General features: G+C 41.6%; 1 protein-coding gene across 4 annotated transcripts in view; it reads right to left on the reverse strand.

The window, feature by feature from the left end:
• Window positions 1-2427: 2427 nt before the first annotated feature.
• The window catches only part of CYLD (CYLD lysine 63 deubiquitinase), a 42714-nt gene continuing 26867 nt past the window's right edge, over window positions 2428-18274 (reverse strand). For all 4 annotated transcript variants that reach the window (XM_039503295.1, XM_039503292.1, XM_039503293.1 and 1 more), the window contains 6 exons: window positions 18123-18189; window positions 14586-14718; window positions 13773-13881; window positions 6782-6900; window positions 5390-5606; window positions 2428-4055 (listed from right to left, as the gene is read on the reverse strand). In XM_039503295.1, coding sequence (XP_039359229.1) covers window positions 3871-4055; window positions 5390-5606; window positions 6782-6900; window positions 13773-13881; window positions 14586-14718; window positions 18123-18189 — 830 coding nt within the window. In that variant the 3' untranslated portion in view covers window positions 2428-3870. The remainder of the gene's footprint in view (window positions 4056-5389; window positions 5607-6781; window positions 6901-13772; window positions 13882-14585; window positions 14719-18122; window positions 18190-18274) is intronic.

Here is an 18274-nt window from a genome sequence, read left to right on the forward strand (position 1 = left end):
AGTTTCCTCATAAATAAGATGAGGTAACTGCCTAGGATTTACATCACTCTGGTAAATATCATGTACATTGTTTAAAAGTTATTCTTTGTAGCTTAAACTTCTCCTCTCATTGAAGTCAGTTTTATATATTTGCATAATACTTTCAGTAAAAAGAACCAGAATGGTCAACTTCCATACGCTTTAAAACACACTGTACTATGTCAGAATATGTATGTGTTTCTCAAATCTGATGCAAAACTATGTCATAGAATAATACAGAGATTGAGATTAGAAAAATAGCTTTTTTCCTCAAAAGTGTTTCCAAACTACAACAAGCATCTCTCCCACCTATTAACTCAAGACTGGACTATGAACTATAGTGAACCACCACACTAACATACAATCCCCAAAGTGGTGAGTAGTTCATAATTAACCAACAAATGTATACTGCACAACCTGTATATTAAAACAATATTAGACAATCACCAAAAAAGCAACATACTGACATTACATCAATTCTTTATACAAATTCTCCAAGTATAACACAGTGAAAAAAGTATTTATATTTGAAATCACTCTCTTTGGAAAGAAGTTCAGCGATTTGAGAGGGAGAAGCCAAGAGGCCTTTTATACTTGCCCTTATAATTCACATTGGTCAGTAGGCATTTCTGTTCTCTGAAACATTAGGGTCAGTGGAAATACTCAGCTCTGATTGAGAGAGAGAGAGCTTAGAAAATCAGTTTATTAAAATACTTTCAGCTAAAATGACCACACAAGCCTGCTACTGTTTGGAAATATTAAGTAATTTTCTTAAAGAGTCAATTTGAATAGGAAAAAAAATCAAGTTTTGTTTTGAAACTCTTGAAACACTGATTTTTTTTCTGACTGACAATTCCACACATTCAATACATATTTGCAAAATATTTTGGTCAACCCCAATCTGCATTTTTCCAACTGAAAATTTCCCCCCAGCTCTTCCCACCACTGTGATGGTCATTTGAAAAACAAGAGATAGCCTTTCCAGTGTCTTGCCTGTTGACATGGTAGGAACAGATACGTTTTTCCTACAATTATTCAACGCAGAACATGGTACTCTATCAGTATATTAAAAAAGCCCCACAAATAGATATTGGGATGGGGGGCGGGGGGGGGAGTGTCAGGTGACAAGGAGATGCTGAAGGTTTCATTCTTCTCACACCAAAATTTTTTGTGGAAACTAAAGAAAATAACTCCAGCTGGAAAGGATATGTGCCATGTCAGCAGTTTAAAAAAACAACCCAAAACATACCCAACTGCCTCTTCCTTACAGAAGTAAAGTAACCTCAAAGCAGGATCATCCTCCACCTCTTCACCCAGAAAAAGCCACCCAAAATCCCTAAGGCTATTTCTTGTTGGAAAGGAAAAACAAATGTGTGCATCATCATAATCGTAAAATTTGAGAGATGCACTCAGATATAAGGCTGATGAGGGCCATAGAAATCAAGGACAATATTAAAAAAAAACAACCAACTTTACAGTTAGTGGACTTGGCTATTTCTAAGCAGAAGCTTCTTCCCTTTTTGTTCTTCAAACGTTCCTGCCTTTCCCCTATATGCACTTCAAATAAGTCTGAGATTCTCAGGTGTTAGGAGGCTGCTCATGTTTTCCCTGGAGCTGGCTGAATATCAGACTTATTAACAGAACAAATGAAAGAAATGCATATGAGTCTAGCACATGGCTTGAAAAATCCACTCATCACTGCTGAGCTGAAAGCCATTGCTAGTATGAGGGCCTAAACAATTTGTTAAATTTAACCTTTTGTTTAAAGTAAATTATCACTAGCCTTTGTGCTTAAGATACATTCAGTTCCATTACTAGGTTAAGTCAATGCAGTGTTGACTTTCTTAGTCTGTAGAAAGATAACTCGTGTGTGTGTGCCTGCGCGTGCGTGCTCCGGTAGTTTTGCGGCCACCACAAATGAACAGTTTCATGGTTGTTAGTTTCACGGCCACCCAGAGTTCTAATCAGGAGGCAGGCCCTGGAGTTGCACAAAGAACCAACCACCTACCTGAGGCAGCAAAGACTATGAAACAAAGACCTGTTTCCTCCTCAGATCTCTCAAGCCAGGAGGCTCTTGGAGTGTCAGTCTCTTCCCCTCCTCAACAATCAGGCAGCTCTAGAGAATGAGGAGATTAAGTTCTCTCCCTATGTTCCCATTAGCTATGATCTGGAATTAATACCAATTTTTCCCCTGCATCTCACTAACTCCAACCATTTCCTTATCCAACCCCTAACTTTGGTACCTACCGGTAGCTGGCAGCTTTTAGTCTGCCAGCTACTCCAATGCAATTCTCAAAACTTGCCCTAGCATGTATCTAACAATCAGACAAAACAGCCAGAGAAATATTCTACATTTTCTGGCACAGAAGTGCAAAACTAAGTTTTTACAATATTCTGAAGGCAAAGTCTTTTGGAATTAGGTTTTTTTTATTTGTTTTGTTTTAAATGATAGTGTGTTTATCTGTTCTTCATCCTTTCTACACAGAGTAGATCCCAGAGAGGCAGTTACTCATGTAAAACAGCTCCTAAAAATCTGAAAATATGTGCTACAACCCACAATAATGCAGTTTATGACCTATAATTTCTACAACATCCAAATTTTGCTGTACACATGACATTTCTAAACATTTTTTTAAATAGTTTAGACAGAAGTAGCTGAAAGGCCATTAATACAGTAGAATTCCATTGCAAATAAGAATCAACTTCCAAGTCACAAAATATCAATAATACTTTAGTGATTTTTTTTTTTAAACGAGTGTAATTTATTGTTTGTTCTTACGTACCAGGTACCAAGTAGAATGTTTAAAATGCTAGTTTTTAAATTTATAATTTTATCTTTCCTGATGTTTATATTTTTAACATTAATGATCCCAAACAATGAAAAATTTAGACCTATTACATATAGCAGCTCAGTATGTTGTAGGATAGTCAAAGTGTCAACTTCATTTTACTAAGGACTACGGATTCTACTTTATTAACACTCCCTGAGGCAATAAACCACATCGTTTAGCTTGCCATCCAAACATTTGTATATATTTAATTTTATGTTCCACAAAAAATATATATATTAAAGATTCTTCCATCTTTTAGATGTTTATGTATCAGTTTATGTATCTACGGTTATGCTTGGACAGTATTGCCCCAGTTCCTGAAGAAAAGTATCACATATGAAAAGAAGGTATGTTTGACTTTCCCAAATAAAACAGGAATAAAAAACTCAAGGAATAGAGCAGTTTTGAGATTATGGGTGTTGTGAAGACCTGAAATTCTATAGAAGTAGACATGCATGATATCAGTAGACCGCTAAGGGTTAACAAGACCACAGAAGTAAATTGTAATGATCAGTTTAAAATCAGCCAAATCTTATTAAAACCAAAATTATTCCTTCCTGAAGGCAACTTACTACAGAAGAAAAAAAAAAAAAAGAAAGAAAGAAAATCCTCCTTGGTCCACAGAAATACACTGAGCAAGTACACAGCGTGTGTTTACATTTTCAATGGACTAAGGAGGATTTTCCTGTTACAATTCTGCTTTTCTCATTTCAGAAATCAACATATTATCAATGCACTTAACTTAAAGCTTTAGTTTTTAGCAACTTCATTTAGACTTTGTTTATAAAACAAACACACACACACACACACTTCCTAGAGTGCAAAATGCTTATTAAATATTTCAACAACAGAACTCTACATGTAGTTTTTAAAACATTCATCTTTTTGCTCTAGCAGTCAGCTTTCCCCCTATAATAGCATCCATTGCCGGCAACGGTTGCATCAAAACTGACTAAGGTGTATAGTGAATGCAACAGTAGAAATCTGCATACAGTTTTTTCTCCTTTCCAGAGTATAATGTTCATTTGTACAAGCTCATGGTTGGGCTCTGATACATGCACATGTAAGCATCACAAAGTAGTCTTCGTGCGCATCCTTGAATTTTTCTGGAGTCCAGTGAATGTAGTTCTTCTAGAGACATTTTTAGGTACTCTCCAACTTCTGGGCATGGTGTAACTTGTGGAATGTTAAAACCATTCTGGCCTCCTTTTGTGGGGGAAGCAAGGAGAGCAACAGGATTAGGCTACCATCTTAAACATCCCTACTTCCTCTTTAATGCGTACATCTTTGAAACATGTCTTGGAATCACAGAATATCAGGTTTGAAGGGACCTCAAAGCAGGGCCAATCCCCAGACAGATTTTTGCCCCAGATCCCTAAATGGCTCCCTCAAGGATTGAACTCACAACCCTGGGTTTAGCAGGCCAATACTCAAACCACTGAGCTATCCCTCCCCCACAAAATGGAGATGTCTCAAATCCAAAGCTGTCACTGTGGGCTACTACATGGTGAACTTCTGTAGTAAGTATTAACACCCCCAATGATTGCAACTGCCACAACAGATTTTTGTAACCCCATGGGAACCATTTGTAAGCTTATGGGAACCTCATGAACAAATATAAATTATTTTGGTCTTAACTATTTAAATGAAACATGATTAGTGAATATTAGTACCCCATAGCTAGCATGAGGACTTGACAATGTGTCAGTCAAATAGCATTGCTGTACTACACAAAGCCATTATCACCCCAATCTTAACTACTTGCCTAACTAATGGGGTGCTATCAGGTGTGCTGAAGCATTCAATAGGCAAGTGCAGTTATAGTCAGAAAAATTACATCTTAATCAGCAGATCTGCAGTGAGCACCAGTCAGATTTGTGTATTTTATTGGACTTTTAATTTTGCAACTTTTTATTCCTGCTAGCACCGCAGAACCAATACAGCTATAGGAGAGAGAGCTGGAGTCTACTGTGGCTTGCATATCATCATTGGAGCTGCTTATAAACATTCTGCAGTTGGCATTGTATTAACTATCATAATGTGCAAGCCACAAAAAAAATACAACTGTTCCCCTTAGTCAAACGCCTGTGGTATCTATTACTATAAGCTTTTCTAAGGTACTAGCCACAAGTACTGTATGTACTGTCCAGCTCAATTCACCAGTGTTAATTCAGAGAATGTCAATTATAATGACCTACTGCTACCAAACCAGAGGGCACAGATTTTGCAATATAGAGATTTTAATTTCTATAATGCCAAAAGACAGCTACTGTTTGAATTGTTCAAGCCTGAGATTTTGGAGAAGTGAGAATGACAGTTGCACACTGCGTAGTTATTAACTAGCTACATTCCAGTGGACTTAAACTAAACAAAAACAGATTTCTGTGTCTTGGCATTTAAAAATAAATTACTTTTCAAACCTCATGACATAATGGTTCTGGTATGTGTTCTGGTACTGGAAAACGTTTATTGTCACAGTACTTAAGAGCTAACATTATTTAATGTGACAGTCTAACAGAAAAAATTAAGTAAAAATATACCATCCCGATCTGCCATGCTGTCAAAGAAGAGCCAGGCGGAGTCATCCTTCCCATATTTAACAAAAGCTACATAATGGCTTGTTTCTATGCAGAGAACAGCAAATAACTCCATCTTCTGGCAAGGGATACATCCATGTCTCCAATCCCAGTCTGGTAGATCTTTAGGAAGTGACACTGGATTGAATTTATGACTCTGTCTCTTGGGATGTAGGTGAACCTAAAATTAGATCAATATTTCAGAAAGAGAAAAACAAACAAACAAAAAAACCCACCAACACACTTGGGGGGCAGACCCGTGAAAACAACGCAGAAATTGGGCTTATTTTTGGCTTAATTGGCTTATGAGTTGCTTATTGGCTAATTTCTGGCTTGTAACTTCTTGCTTGTTTGGCTTGTAGCTTTTTTTTTTTTTTAAATCATCTCCCGGCAAGCAGGAGCTGGGGGGAGGGGAGAGAGTCAGGGGCGCAGCACAGTCCCAGACTGCACACCGCAGGGATCTAGTCACATAGAGAGTGTTGGGGTTCTTAGGGATTGGCTTGTTTTGGCCTTGTTCTGAAATGGGATTAGCTTGATTTTTGTCTTATTGTGAGTGTCGGGGTGCTTATTTACCACGTGAAAGTCGGCAACTGTGTTGGGGGGGAGGGACTCTTTTTAAAAGGCTGTGTGGATTTTATTATTTTTAAAAGGGCAGACTGACAGCACTAGAGAATGAAATATTACTTAACCAAAGAACAGGTCTGACATGGACCACAGCAGTGCAAGTTCCCCTATACCAAATGTAGCTCCAACCTGCCATGGAGAAGCCCACTCTAGAGATGAGAGGAGTTCAGGCTCCAAACCTAATCAAGTCTTTGCCCCTCCTTGTCCAGACTTACAAAAATCATCATCACTATTGACACCCTTATTGGAAATGGACATCTGCCCACTGGGAACCAAATCAACGCCATAATAATTTAACTTGTCAAACAGTAACCAGAGTCAGTCACTACTACCCGGAACTGAATTTGAACCAGCAACACAGGAAATGAGAAGCATTTTTCTGCTTTTACTATTAGGTGCTCTCCTGTTGACCAAAGTTAAAGGATTCCAAACCCCTGTAAACTGGAATTACTGCATTCTTCTGATTGGTTCACAACGTTGGACTATGTAGTTGCCAAAGGCTACTAAAAATGCTGCTCAATAGATGTAGTCATCAAGGGTGTGTTAATGAATTAAATCAAGAGTGTTATCTTGTTAATGAGGACTGCACCTTCATGTCGTGCCCAATTGCCAATATCCCTGCTTCCACATGTCAGTCTGTGCCTTCTGATACTATTATACTACACCAAGTTGCGAGTACATACTGGTTAAAGGGCCATAGAATTTAAAAAAAAAAAAAAAAAGTACACTTACTTGTGTGTTGCAGGTTTTACAAAACTGCTTGATTTTTCCAGCAGAAATGTCAGTATCTTCATAACATTCTCTGCATTCATACATTGCAAGTCCTCCACATATACGGCACTGCCTAGGAGCTACATTATGGTTAAAAAAAAATGCTTTGTCTCAGATTTTTGTACAAAAGATCTATTTTGATCCAAAAATATAACCTACATTAAGCCAGTTATCACTGCCGTCAATTTAAAAAAAGACAAAAATAAAAATAAAATCCATCATTATTTTCTGTGGTCTTAACTTTTGCTCTTTTACTAGTCTACAGCTGGGGAGGAAGGGCGAGAGAGAGAGAGAGAGAGACACACACACACACACACACACACACACTTAAGTACTAAGCCTTAACCTCAGAAATACAGCTGATGTAGAAAGTGTTTCAGTACTGGTTTACTGGATGTAACAGCACACGTGCTTTTTTTTTTTTTAAAGCATACTCCACACGTTATTCCTGCTCTCTGTCAAAAATGTATTTTCTTAATCTAGTGAGTGTTACATTCATTAAAATAGATTCTGCTTAAATGCTAAGCTAAGTAAAGAACCACAAACAAACCCTTAACTCAACTAATTGAAAAGCCATGATGGGTCATCTCAAGCCACATTCTGGAAGAATAGAACTTAATAAAAAGTAGCTAGTGTTAGATATTTGAAGTAATTTCAAGCAATTTTAAACTAGAGATTTACCTACAGGTATTGTATTGAAACAGATAAGTAGGTATTATATATGTTTTTGTTCAAGAGGTGACTAGCAGTCCCAGAAATTAAGGTCATCCCAGCCTTTCCAATATAAAACACTACATCACAAATTAAAGCTAAAAACACTAAAATTTCCTGTCTTTTTTCCTTTCCTCTTTTCAATTAAAAGTAAAAATATTTTAAATTTTTTATGTGTCTAATAAAAAATTGAACTGATTTTTAGCCCCGTTTGGTGAACAGACACCAGCAAGGCAAGCTACAGAAAGAGAAGACTGAGGGCTAGTCTACGCTAGAAGCACTACATCAGTGCAGTTGCACTGATGCAGCTGGGCTGCTGTACTGCGTTTGGTGAAGATGCTCCATGCTGATGGGAGAGAGCTCTCCGATTGGCATAATTACTCCAGCTCCACGAGAGGAGGAAGAGCACCTGCCGCCGACATAGCACCGGTGTGGACAGCGCTTAGATCACTATTAACTTGCATTGCTTGGCGGGGGGACGGGGTCTTTTTCAAACCCCTGAGTGATGTAAGTTAAATAGACTTGAGTGGTAGCGTAGACCTGCCCTAGGTGTTTTAGGCACTACTCTGGTGGAGCTGGAGCACCGGCAGGTGAAACTTGACTGTCATTGGCTGTTCAAAGTCTTTCATTTAGCTGATCTCAGAGCTACTTGCCTCTAGATGACCATCATTCGCCCACAATTCTGATACGCATCATACTTGTGCTGTAACACCTCTTACAGCTGCTAACATCTAATTATTCCTTAGAACTAGACAAATTCTAATGAAACACTATTCACACATGACCTGACAATGACTAGAATTAAGATTTAATTCTATCCCTGATGTAAAAAAAAAAAAAAAAAAAGAAAGAGAGAGAGAGAGCACGAGAGAGAGAGGGGAAAGGAGTAATCCAGACAAATCTACATTCTACAATGTCTTCAAGATGGAACTTTGAAACATTGTGAAGAGGAGTGATTACTCACCTTGTGCAGTAACTGGAGCTTTTTGAGATGTGCCCCCCTGTGGGTGCTCCATTCCAAGTACGCCGGCATCCTGCACCTTTGAGCTGACATTTTGGTAGTAATACCCCTTTTCCCGTGCTTGTGACCCACACATCCTTGTGCCCCACACCAAGGTTATATGGAGCTGCGCAGGCAAACTGCCCTCAGTTCCTTCTCCATTGGAAAGTCTCACTAGGGCAAGGGTGGACAAACTTTTTAGCCTGAGGGCCACATCTGGGAATGGAAATTGTATGGCGGACCATGAATGTTTACGAAACTGGGAGTTGGAGTGCAGAAAGGGTGAGAGCTCCGGCTGGGGGTGTGGGCTCTGAGGTGGGGCCAGAGATGAGGGGTTTGGAGTACAGGAGGTGGAGCAGAGGGTTTCGGAGTATGGGAGGGGCTCTAGGCAGCGGCAGAGGGTTGGGAGGGGGTATGGGCTCTGGGATGGAGGTGCAGGTTCCAGGGTGGGAGTTTCTATTTTCAGGGTGCAGGAAGGGGCTCTGGGCTCGGGCATTTGGAGTGCAGGAGGGCGCTCTGGGCTGGGGGTGTGGGCTCTGGGGTGAGGCTGGGGGATGAGGGGTTTGGGGTGCAGGAGGGTGGCTCCAGGCTGGGAGCGAGAGGTTCGGAGGATGGGAGGGGGAATCAGGGCTGGGGAAGGGGGTTGGGATGCGAGAGGAGGTCAGGAGTGCAGGCTCCAGGTGGCGCTTACCTCAAGCAGCTCCCGGAAGCAGCGGTATGCCCCCCCTCCGTCTCCTTAGGTGCAGCGGAGGACCAGGCAGCAATGTGTGCTGTCCCGTCTGCAGGCGCCACCCCCTGCACCTCCCACTGGCCGTGGTTCCCAGCCAATGGGAGCTGCAGAGCCAGTGCTTGGGGCGGGGACAGCACGTAGAGTAGGAGCTTTGGGGGGTGGGGGAGCGGGGAACAGTCACGCTGCAACTTCCGGGAGCCGCACAGAGCAGGGCAAGCCCCCGGCCCTGCTCCCCGGTGGGAGCTTGAGGGCCAGATTAAAAGGTCTGATGGGCCGGACGCAGCCCATAGTTTGCCCAACCCTGCACTATACTAAATCTCCTCTTATTAACAGAAGCATAAATTTCTAAAGGACTCAAGAACCATTCTGCAACCCTTGAACTGTGGAAAAATATATCTGTCGAGTCTGCAAAGAATGTGCGACCATCAAAGGGAAAGTCTTCAATGTCATCTGGACCTCTCCCTTGGGAAGCCGCACAGCTGTAGCCAACATGCTCTTCCATAACCAATGCAGTGGATATAAACCATGCTGATGTATCAGCACTATCAAAAGGAGGCCTGGAGTGATGTCTTTGCCAGCAGTTGACCCTCATGAACAATTTAAGACCCTTGTACAAGATGTTCCTCTGACAAGTGCTCAATAAACTAATTAAATCTATTATAATTCAAATAGTCGTATTTGACCAGGAGTGCCTGATGGTTTGCTATTCTGAAATTTCGCTGAAGAATAAAATTTGTGACAAAAGATCTAGTTTCTTGTAGTTCTTACTGTACAGGGTGTACTTTGAGCTATGCTGTCTGCCTTGTTCATGAACAGCCTTCACTACTAGGGAATTCAGAGCTGGGTAAGAAAATAGAAACTCTGATTCCTTTGCAGGGATCTAATATTTTATCTGCCCTCTTACAGGTAGATGGTGTGGAAGCTAGGATTTGCCAAACAGCGTTAGTGGGCTCCATAACAGTTTCATTGACCAGAATGGCAATCCTTATAGATGTCAAAGTATTCAAAATATCTAGGAGTTTATGATGGAGCGCCTGCATCTCTAAGTGAATCCGAAGAGTGTCTGATTCAATTCAGCAATTCTTGGAACTGCCTGAAGTCATACGCCATAGGAGGTGGTGGAAACATTACGGCTGCATCAGGTAATGAGGCAGAAATTTTAGTGAGAGGAGTCACCTCCTTATCTGCCCTAGCTTCCTGCTCCTTGAAGGTCTCTTCCTGACATAGGTGGTTTTGGAAAATGGGCCCTTTTCTGCCCCTTCCTATGGTGTGACAATTTCATTGTAAATTGTTGACAATAGAATGCACACAAGTCCCAGAAAGGCGAATGAGGAGGGAGAAATAGCATAGGTAGAGGTATTCATCTGTGTTCCAGTCATGTGGGTGTCACTTGAGGTCTATCCTCCTGTATTATGTCAATGTAGGAGAGAGACCAATATGTCCCACAATAAACAGGGGAACCCTGCATGGATATTTGGGAATCTGAAGAATCCTCTTCCATACACTTCGCGGGGTGGGGGAATAGTTGTTCAGCCTGTTCAAGTATAGGAAGGTGAGTATGGAACTGTAGATAACAGAGGAGTCAGTGACCAAGTCTTGATGCTGACACCCCCCAACCCCCAACTTGTTAACAGAGGAGACTCTGGCTCCAAAGATATTAGCAAGTCCTTAGGATAACATTGATATCACAAGAATTTAGGTATCAAAGAAGGGATCAAGAAGAACTTGTGGAAGATGGCTTCAGTATCAATGCATCTGGTACCAAACATTTGGCATAGGAGTGAGTTGACTTCAATTCCATTGGTTCCATAAGTGGACAATAATATTTGGTACTGTTGATTTTCATGCTACCAGTAGCCAGGGACAGCCTTAGAACTTTCACCAGTGTCTCTGCCATTCTGGGTATGCGTACCCGAACCCAGTATTGAGTCTGCCTTAGAAGACTGACTCCTCTTCACCTTTTCAGTACCGGCATCACTCAGAGCCTGCATTGAACTCCCCTTGGGACTTGAGGTCTCTGTCAATTTCTGTGTCAGTGACTAAGGGCAGGTCTATCCTACAGCAGGGATCAACGCTCTGAGATTGATCCACTGGCAGTCGACTTAGCGGGTCTAGTAAAGACCTGCAAAATTGACTGAAGAGTGATTTGCAGTCAATCCCCGTACTCTACTCCCAACGAGAAGAGTAAGGTAAATCAACGGGAAATTTTCTCCCGTCGACCCCTGGCAGCATAGCCCCTGCAGTAACTTGACCAAGGTACATTGACTCCAGCCATGTTATTCACATAGCTGGAGTTGCGTAGCATAGGTCGACTTACCGCGATAGTGTAGACATAGCCTGAGATTTTCTTGGAGATTTACTCCCACCTCCTTTTGCTTATAAGCAAATGTTGAGGCTACCACTATAGAGGACTTTGGTACCAAGGTACAGTCTACATCTCTACTGGTCTCCTGTGACCAATATCTTGATGTGCACAGGGCACTCGCGGTACTGGAAGGTCTATGTACAGGGGACTCCTCAGCCCCTTGATCTGAAGCTGGTCATAAAGCTTTATCCATCATCAGAAGTTTGAACTTGATTTCCCTATTTTTTCCAGAATCTGCTCTTGAAGGATCTGCATCTCCCAAACAGCAGAGGCTCTGGGAATATCAACCCCAGAAGGGAAATTGCCTCACAAAGGAGGCACCTTTTGAATCCTGGAGAGTCTGGCACTCTTATCTGCCATCTAACTATATATAGTGATACATTTTTTTAAAATGTATTTTTACAAAGAGAAAAAAGGGAACTGTTCCAACAACTATGCACATTATAAGGTAACGAACTACAGTCAAACCTTGCAATAACACGCCCCGCCATAATGCAAAAATCACATATAACACGATCATAAGTTGGCTCCCCTTTAAGGCCTAAGATCTTTAAGGTCCCCAACGCCATGGCGCCCGCCGGGACATTGATGTGCCCCCCACCTAGTGCCCAGTAGGGGAGAGAAGCTGCGGCCCCGCGCCTGCTGGGGACAGAGAGCACCGGTGCCCGCAGCCTCGGAGTTCTCTGTCCCCGGCAGGCATGGGGCCATGGCTTCTCTCCCCTACTGGGCACTAGGCGGCGCACATCAATGGACTGCGTTGGGGACCACTGACAAACGGAATGGCTTGAAACCCCGCTATACCGTGACCCTGCATTTATTGCAATGGAATTTTTTGGATCCCAAACATCGCGTTATAGCAGGGTTTCACTGTATATGCTAACTAAAGAATACTATAGCAAACAGGCACACAGTAGACTCCATCTCTGGCCAAAGGTGGTTGAGAAGAAACTGAGGATATTTCACCCACGCTGCTCCCTATAACTCCAGCGCAGGGCACAATAATTCATAGGGCACATGTATGGGCCAAATGGGCACTGCTACCAAAAAATCTCTACTCAAAAGGCACAGACACACCTGAAGTGGAGCACCCACAGGGTCCGACTATACCAAAAGGAGGACGGGAAACACCTGATATGGTTTTAATCGAGCCACAACTTTATCATCAGATGTCTGGGAGTACCCGGCAGATAAAAGCATACAGTGCAAGTAAATATGTTCATTCAATAACTACTCTGGGGGCTTCTGCCAACCCTCTCCCCTCTTTTCCTAGCCAGGTCCCCCAGCCAACCCATTACTGGGTCTTTACCATCCACCTCCCTCCCACTTCGTAAGGTGGGCTATAAAAAGTGGGGGTTGGCTCCCTGCTGAGCCATTCATAGGAGCCCCAAACCCATCCCCCTATTCTGTTCCATTAACTAAAACACACTTCCTTTTTAAGTCCTTTTACTAGGCCATTTATCCAATCACTCTACACCTTCCCTATGGACTACCTGCACTGGACATCTGAGCCACACTTACATAAGTTGCAACATGTAGGTTAACTCCTTTCAGTCCACACCATAACCAAAGCCTTCCTTGAAACTGCTGTGGGGAAAGCAAACCCCTTCTCACCCCCACCCCCAGGCCAATTTGGTGGTGAGGGATCCCCCCCGCCCAAGCCCCCTAAAGGAGAGGCTAGCGTGGCACCCACAGCAGGTCCTGACCAAACTTGATATTTTGCTACCTCAAGGGGAGGGAGGGAGGGTGGGTGGGTGCGGCCTTGCCTTCTCGGCAGAAAAAGAGCTTGCCCTCTTTCACCCCTCTCCACCCTTCTGGTCCCAGGGATGGAGTCATCGCCACAACATTGATCCACACCTCCTTTTGCAGCAGCTTCTGACCTCTCGTCCCACACCCTACCCGTAAAGCACTGTTCCCTTTCCCTTGGCAAGCCAGACAATAGTTGCCCCACTTAAAAGGTAGGGTGTCGGGACATTGCTCAAAGAAAAAAAAAAAGTTTATTGGTTATGATAGTTTCCCTAAGTATGAGATGATCAAAAGTTCATTTCAAGCTCAGTCTATTTTGCAGACTTCTAAATTTTTAATATAGTCTTGCATATGGCTACCAGGCTACTTACTTTTACTATACCTAGCAACAGTTTATACTTACTGTCTTCAAGTAAGTCTGTTATATTTAATTCCAGAGATGGAAATATTTTGTTGAACATTTTGAAGTCTTTTCCAAATCGAGGCATTTGAATAATCAGACATGAGGGTGCCTACCAAAAATCCCAAAATAGAATGCAATTTAGATCTTCAAAATATACATCTATTTTATAATTTTCACCTAATATTATATTTGTTTATAGTTGCTAAATCATATTAATGTTTTAAAGCTAATAGGCCACATGCCTATACATCATTAACCAAAATAACAAATGAAACAAAAATAATTTAATGTTTACAAATATATCTCTGTAATCTCATAAAAATTCTAAAAACATAAGATGAAAGGATGCTAACCTAATTCTTTATGTGCAGTAGGTACTGGCCGTGTTTAAATGGTATATTAAAACATATACTAATGCCCTTTCCCTGAACAGCCAGTCTCTGCACAATTTTAACATATGCAGAGATCACAAATCTTATTTCTCTGTAAAATTAAACGATTAACAAAAGAAAATTAACTTTTTAAAAATGTCAAAAACTTTGTTTTTAAATATACCAAAAACATTAGCTTTATTTCCAATCACTTTGGTCAAATGACAGAGACACACTAAACCATCTCAAAGAGATTTTATAAAAAGGTAATATCAAGCATTTTTTCTACCAGTATTAGTAGACCACTCTTCTCATAAATATTGAATGTTTACCCAGTGATTAAGATACCACAAAATATACATTTCTCCTTTTTTATAAACAGAATATTTTCCACTGTGTAAAAGGTCAAATCTGTATAAACAAACTAACAACTGTCACCAACCTCTGCAAATTTCAGGCTGCTGTTGATAAAAGACCATTCCAATAATTGCTGAATTGTCGGGACTCCAACTTTCTCATTTTTCTCCATAAAAATTTGATAGAAGTAACAGTCTTGTACCTTTTGACCTGCTGATCTAAGAATACAGATAAAATAGATCTTCAAAATAAATGGAATTTTTTAAACAATGGTTAACATACTTACATATAGCCAGTAGGCTAAAGGAAACACAAAAACTATAAAAAAAGCTACAGTAAACACAAAGTAAAAAACTATCTAAGATTAAGCAAGGAATATGGAAGTTTTTCTGACTGCTCTTTGGCAGACAGTCAGAAGGAACTGCGTGGAGGTTGAAGTTACGTGGTCTTTTATGCCCTTGAGAGAGGTAGTGCGTGAGGCATGCAAGACTCACAAATGACCCATAATAGATACTGCTGGAAAAAACATTCTGAACTCCTACACATACAATGCATGTGGACCATGAGTGGGATCCACACATACAAATACTTGAAGAAAACCATTTCACACCATTCCCTTTACTTTTAAGTGTATTTTCATTTTTATAACAACTTTATAATGCTAGGCACTTTTCAGGTTGCCACAAATAAAAGCTTGAAGGGACATGGTCAAGTAGTAGATAAGCACAGGTAGAGTTGAGGAAAAGGGTGTGTTTTTTTTTATAAAACATTTAAAGGAATAGAAATATTTTGATTAATGTTTTAAAAATGCAGCCCTATGCATTGTTGGAAACACCAACAGAAACACTTCCAAATGCATGACTATCAGAAAACGAGATTCACCAAGACAATTTTCACTCTGAAAGCTGAGTGAAGGTTCAAGTAGTAAGATAGCAGAAAGACTGAAAAATTACATCATAAGTCATATCATACCCTCCTGCAGTAAGTCTGCAAAAGGACCTTAGTAAATTAAATCTTCACGTTGGAAAGACTGACTAACGCTCCAATCAGGGAAAAGGGGTATGTGAGAGTCCATCATTGGCCTCTAACCCCACAGATCACAGGGAAATGACATTATAGAGGAGCTACTTCACCACACTGCTGGACTTTCTGCCTAGCCGGCATGTATTCCTGAGGACACACTGTCATTAAACTTCTTTGTCTGTGCAATAACTGCCACCTTAGAGCACAGATCAATGCTGTAATAAGCAGCATTAATTTCTGCCTGGATATAAGGGAGGATCCTCAGAGCACAAAACTCAAAGTTGCTGTTATCCAGCCTTGCCCTACCCCTTACACAAACTGCCTTAGTGTTCCATCTTTATGGAACAGGGAGAAAAGGCATCTGTGAGGTGCTCCAGAAAAGATAAGTAAGAGGCAGGCATAAAGCAGAGGCACTCTTCCTCACTTTCATTTAATGCTCCAGCCCACCCATCTGCTTGTGTGTGGGGGGAGGGGAGGGGGACTACTGAGCTCGAGATTATTAAAATGCAATACATGCTAAAGTCTGTCACTAAGAACTCTGATAAAGAGTATCTCCTCTGGAAGCATGATTTTTATCTCTTCAGTATCCCTTTAAGAAAGCACAGCATTGGGAATCCTTGAGCTTAAAGCATTCTTAACATTTTGTTCAACTATAAAACTATACTACATCTATTTTAATTTGAATATCCAAAATTCCCAAACTGTTACATCTGGAACATCCACAATTTCTAGAGATTGATTAGGCAAATCATCACAGTTTCACAGTGCTGAAATATTGCAATATAGTGGGCCAGGATGTTGCAAGTTATATTCTGAAAATATTCTCTATATGAACTCAGTTTTTCCTTATTTTTTTGAAAGAGGAGGAGAGACAAAAGCCCATGAATCTGGGCTAGGGTAGAAAGAGGAGGAAAGTAGAGTGTACCAGCCCCACAGCAAGCTTCCGCTATCTTTTCCCACAACTTGCTCCGAAGGAGAGGGCTAGGAGCTGACCACAATAGGTTTAGTAATCTCAACTCAAATCTGCAGGGCAATTCAGGGAAGTTTACTGCAGAGCCTGTAGGGAGCAAGGGATTCCCAGTGAAAGAAGCCCTTGGGAAATTCCTGGCAACAAGGCTGCTGCAAGAGATGTATTGTCAAGGGGCCACAGAAAGGCAAGGGCTAGGCAACAGCATGGAAGCAGTAGGCCTCCACGTAATAGACCTTACTTCCATTGCAAGCCCAAAGACATGCAGATTTAGGGGGCTAAATCTCTGCCAATCTTATGTGGGTGTGGAGGTGAATAAATCCCAACATCCTATTCCCAAAGAATGAATATAAAACTCCATGAGTTAGGTTTGCAGAGTTCTTTCCTCCTGCCTTCGAAAGAATAACTTGCATAGGGGAGAATGAAGCCTTACAATTTTAGAAAGAATTATTTTTTAATAAGGACTGCATGTGTTTAATTTTAAAAGAACTAAGAAATCAAAATCTTTATGCCTCCTCCAAAGCAAATAATATTTTTCCTGAAAAGCCAAAATATTTTATGTCAGATTCTACTGCTTAAGATTGCTTCAAAAAGTTGTTCCAAAAGTAACTGGCTACACACCGAGGGCTAGATTCAGAATTGCTCTATGGGCCCTGTTGGTTAGCTATGCTGGTACAAAGGGGCCAGAAAAGTCAGCCACATAAGGCCAACGAACAGGGGGAGGAGACCTTTACACCATCCCCCAGGAAGCAAAAACCTTGACACAAAGGGCTTTTAGAAGCAAGACAGAGCAGCAGTAGGCACAGCCAAAGAAGTAATATGCTTTGCTGATACCCCCCTGTAGTGAGACACAAGCTGGGCCCCTCTGGTTTCTGCCCCTGCTTCCCTTGCAAATCAGCCAGGAACACCTCAGGTTGATGCAAACACCAGTGCTCTTTATTTATAGCTGTTTCACACTGCCACCTTGCTATACATCTACGTACAGGTTTTTCACAGCCAAACTTTGCCAGCAGCAGACCAGAGGGCCCGGCCCCGGCCCCACCCCTCCCTGTGAATGGCCTTTCTCCTCCTCTGGCTTCCTTTTATAGCCCCTGGCTAATTAGGCTGGCAGCTGTTTCTCATTGCCAGGCAGGCACAGGGCTCTTCAACCAGCCCCAATCTATCCCCCTTGATTGGGGCTGGAGTGGCAAGGGGCTGATTAAGCCCTCCTTACTCAGCACCCTGTCACATCCCCAACGAGGCTTGAGGCAATGTTAGCAAGAGGCATAACTTAAACTGTCCCTAGGGGTACATCCACACTACCTGCCAGATCGGCGGGTAGGGATCGATCTATCGCGTCTTGTCTAGATGCGATAAACCGATCCCCGAACACGCTCCCGTCAACTCCGGAACTCCACCAGGTAGAGAGGCGGAAGCGGAGTCGATGGGGAAGCTGCGGCCGTCGATCCCGTGCCGTGAGGACGGGAGGTAAGTCGAAATAAGATACGTCGACTTCAGCTATGCTTTCCCCCCCCCCAGTGTAGACAACCTTTCTTCAACTCCTGCACTGACCCTAGCATCATTGCCAGGATAAATCTGGCTGTAAGAGTTCAACACATACATTTTTATTGCTTAGTCAAAAGAGCATTTTACCTTATTTTTAACAGTGGCTCTACTCTTAAAATATGATGAAATAAAATATTCAAGAATTCTTCTGGATCTGAACAAAAATAAAAGTAATAATAGCATGTTAAAGCACATACAATCTCCAAGACTGTTTTTAAAATAAAATTAAGCAACTTTAT

The sequence above is a fragment of the Mauremys reevesii genome, linkage group 16 (genome assembly GCF_016161935.1).
Source record: "Mauremys reevesii isolate NIE-2019 linkage group 16, ASM1616193v1, whole genome shotgun sequence".
NCBI classification, from domain to species: Eukaryota; Metazoa; Chordata; order Testudines; family Geoemydidae; genus Mauremys; species Mauremys reevesii.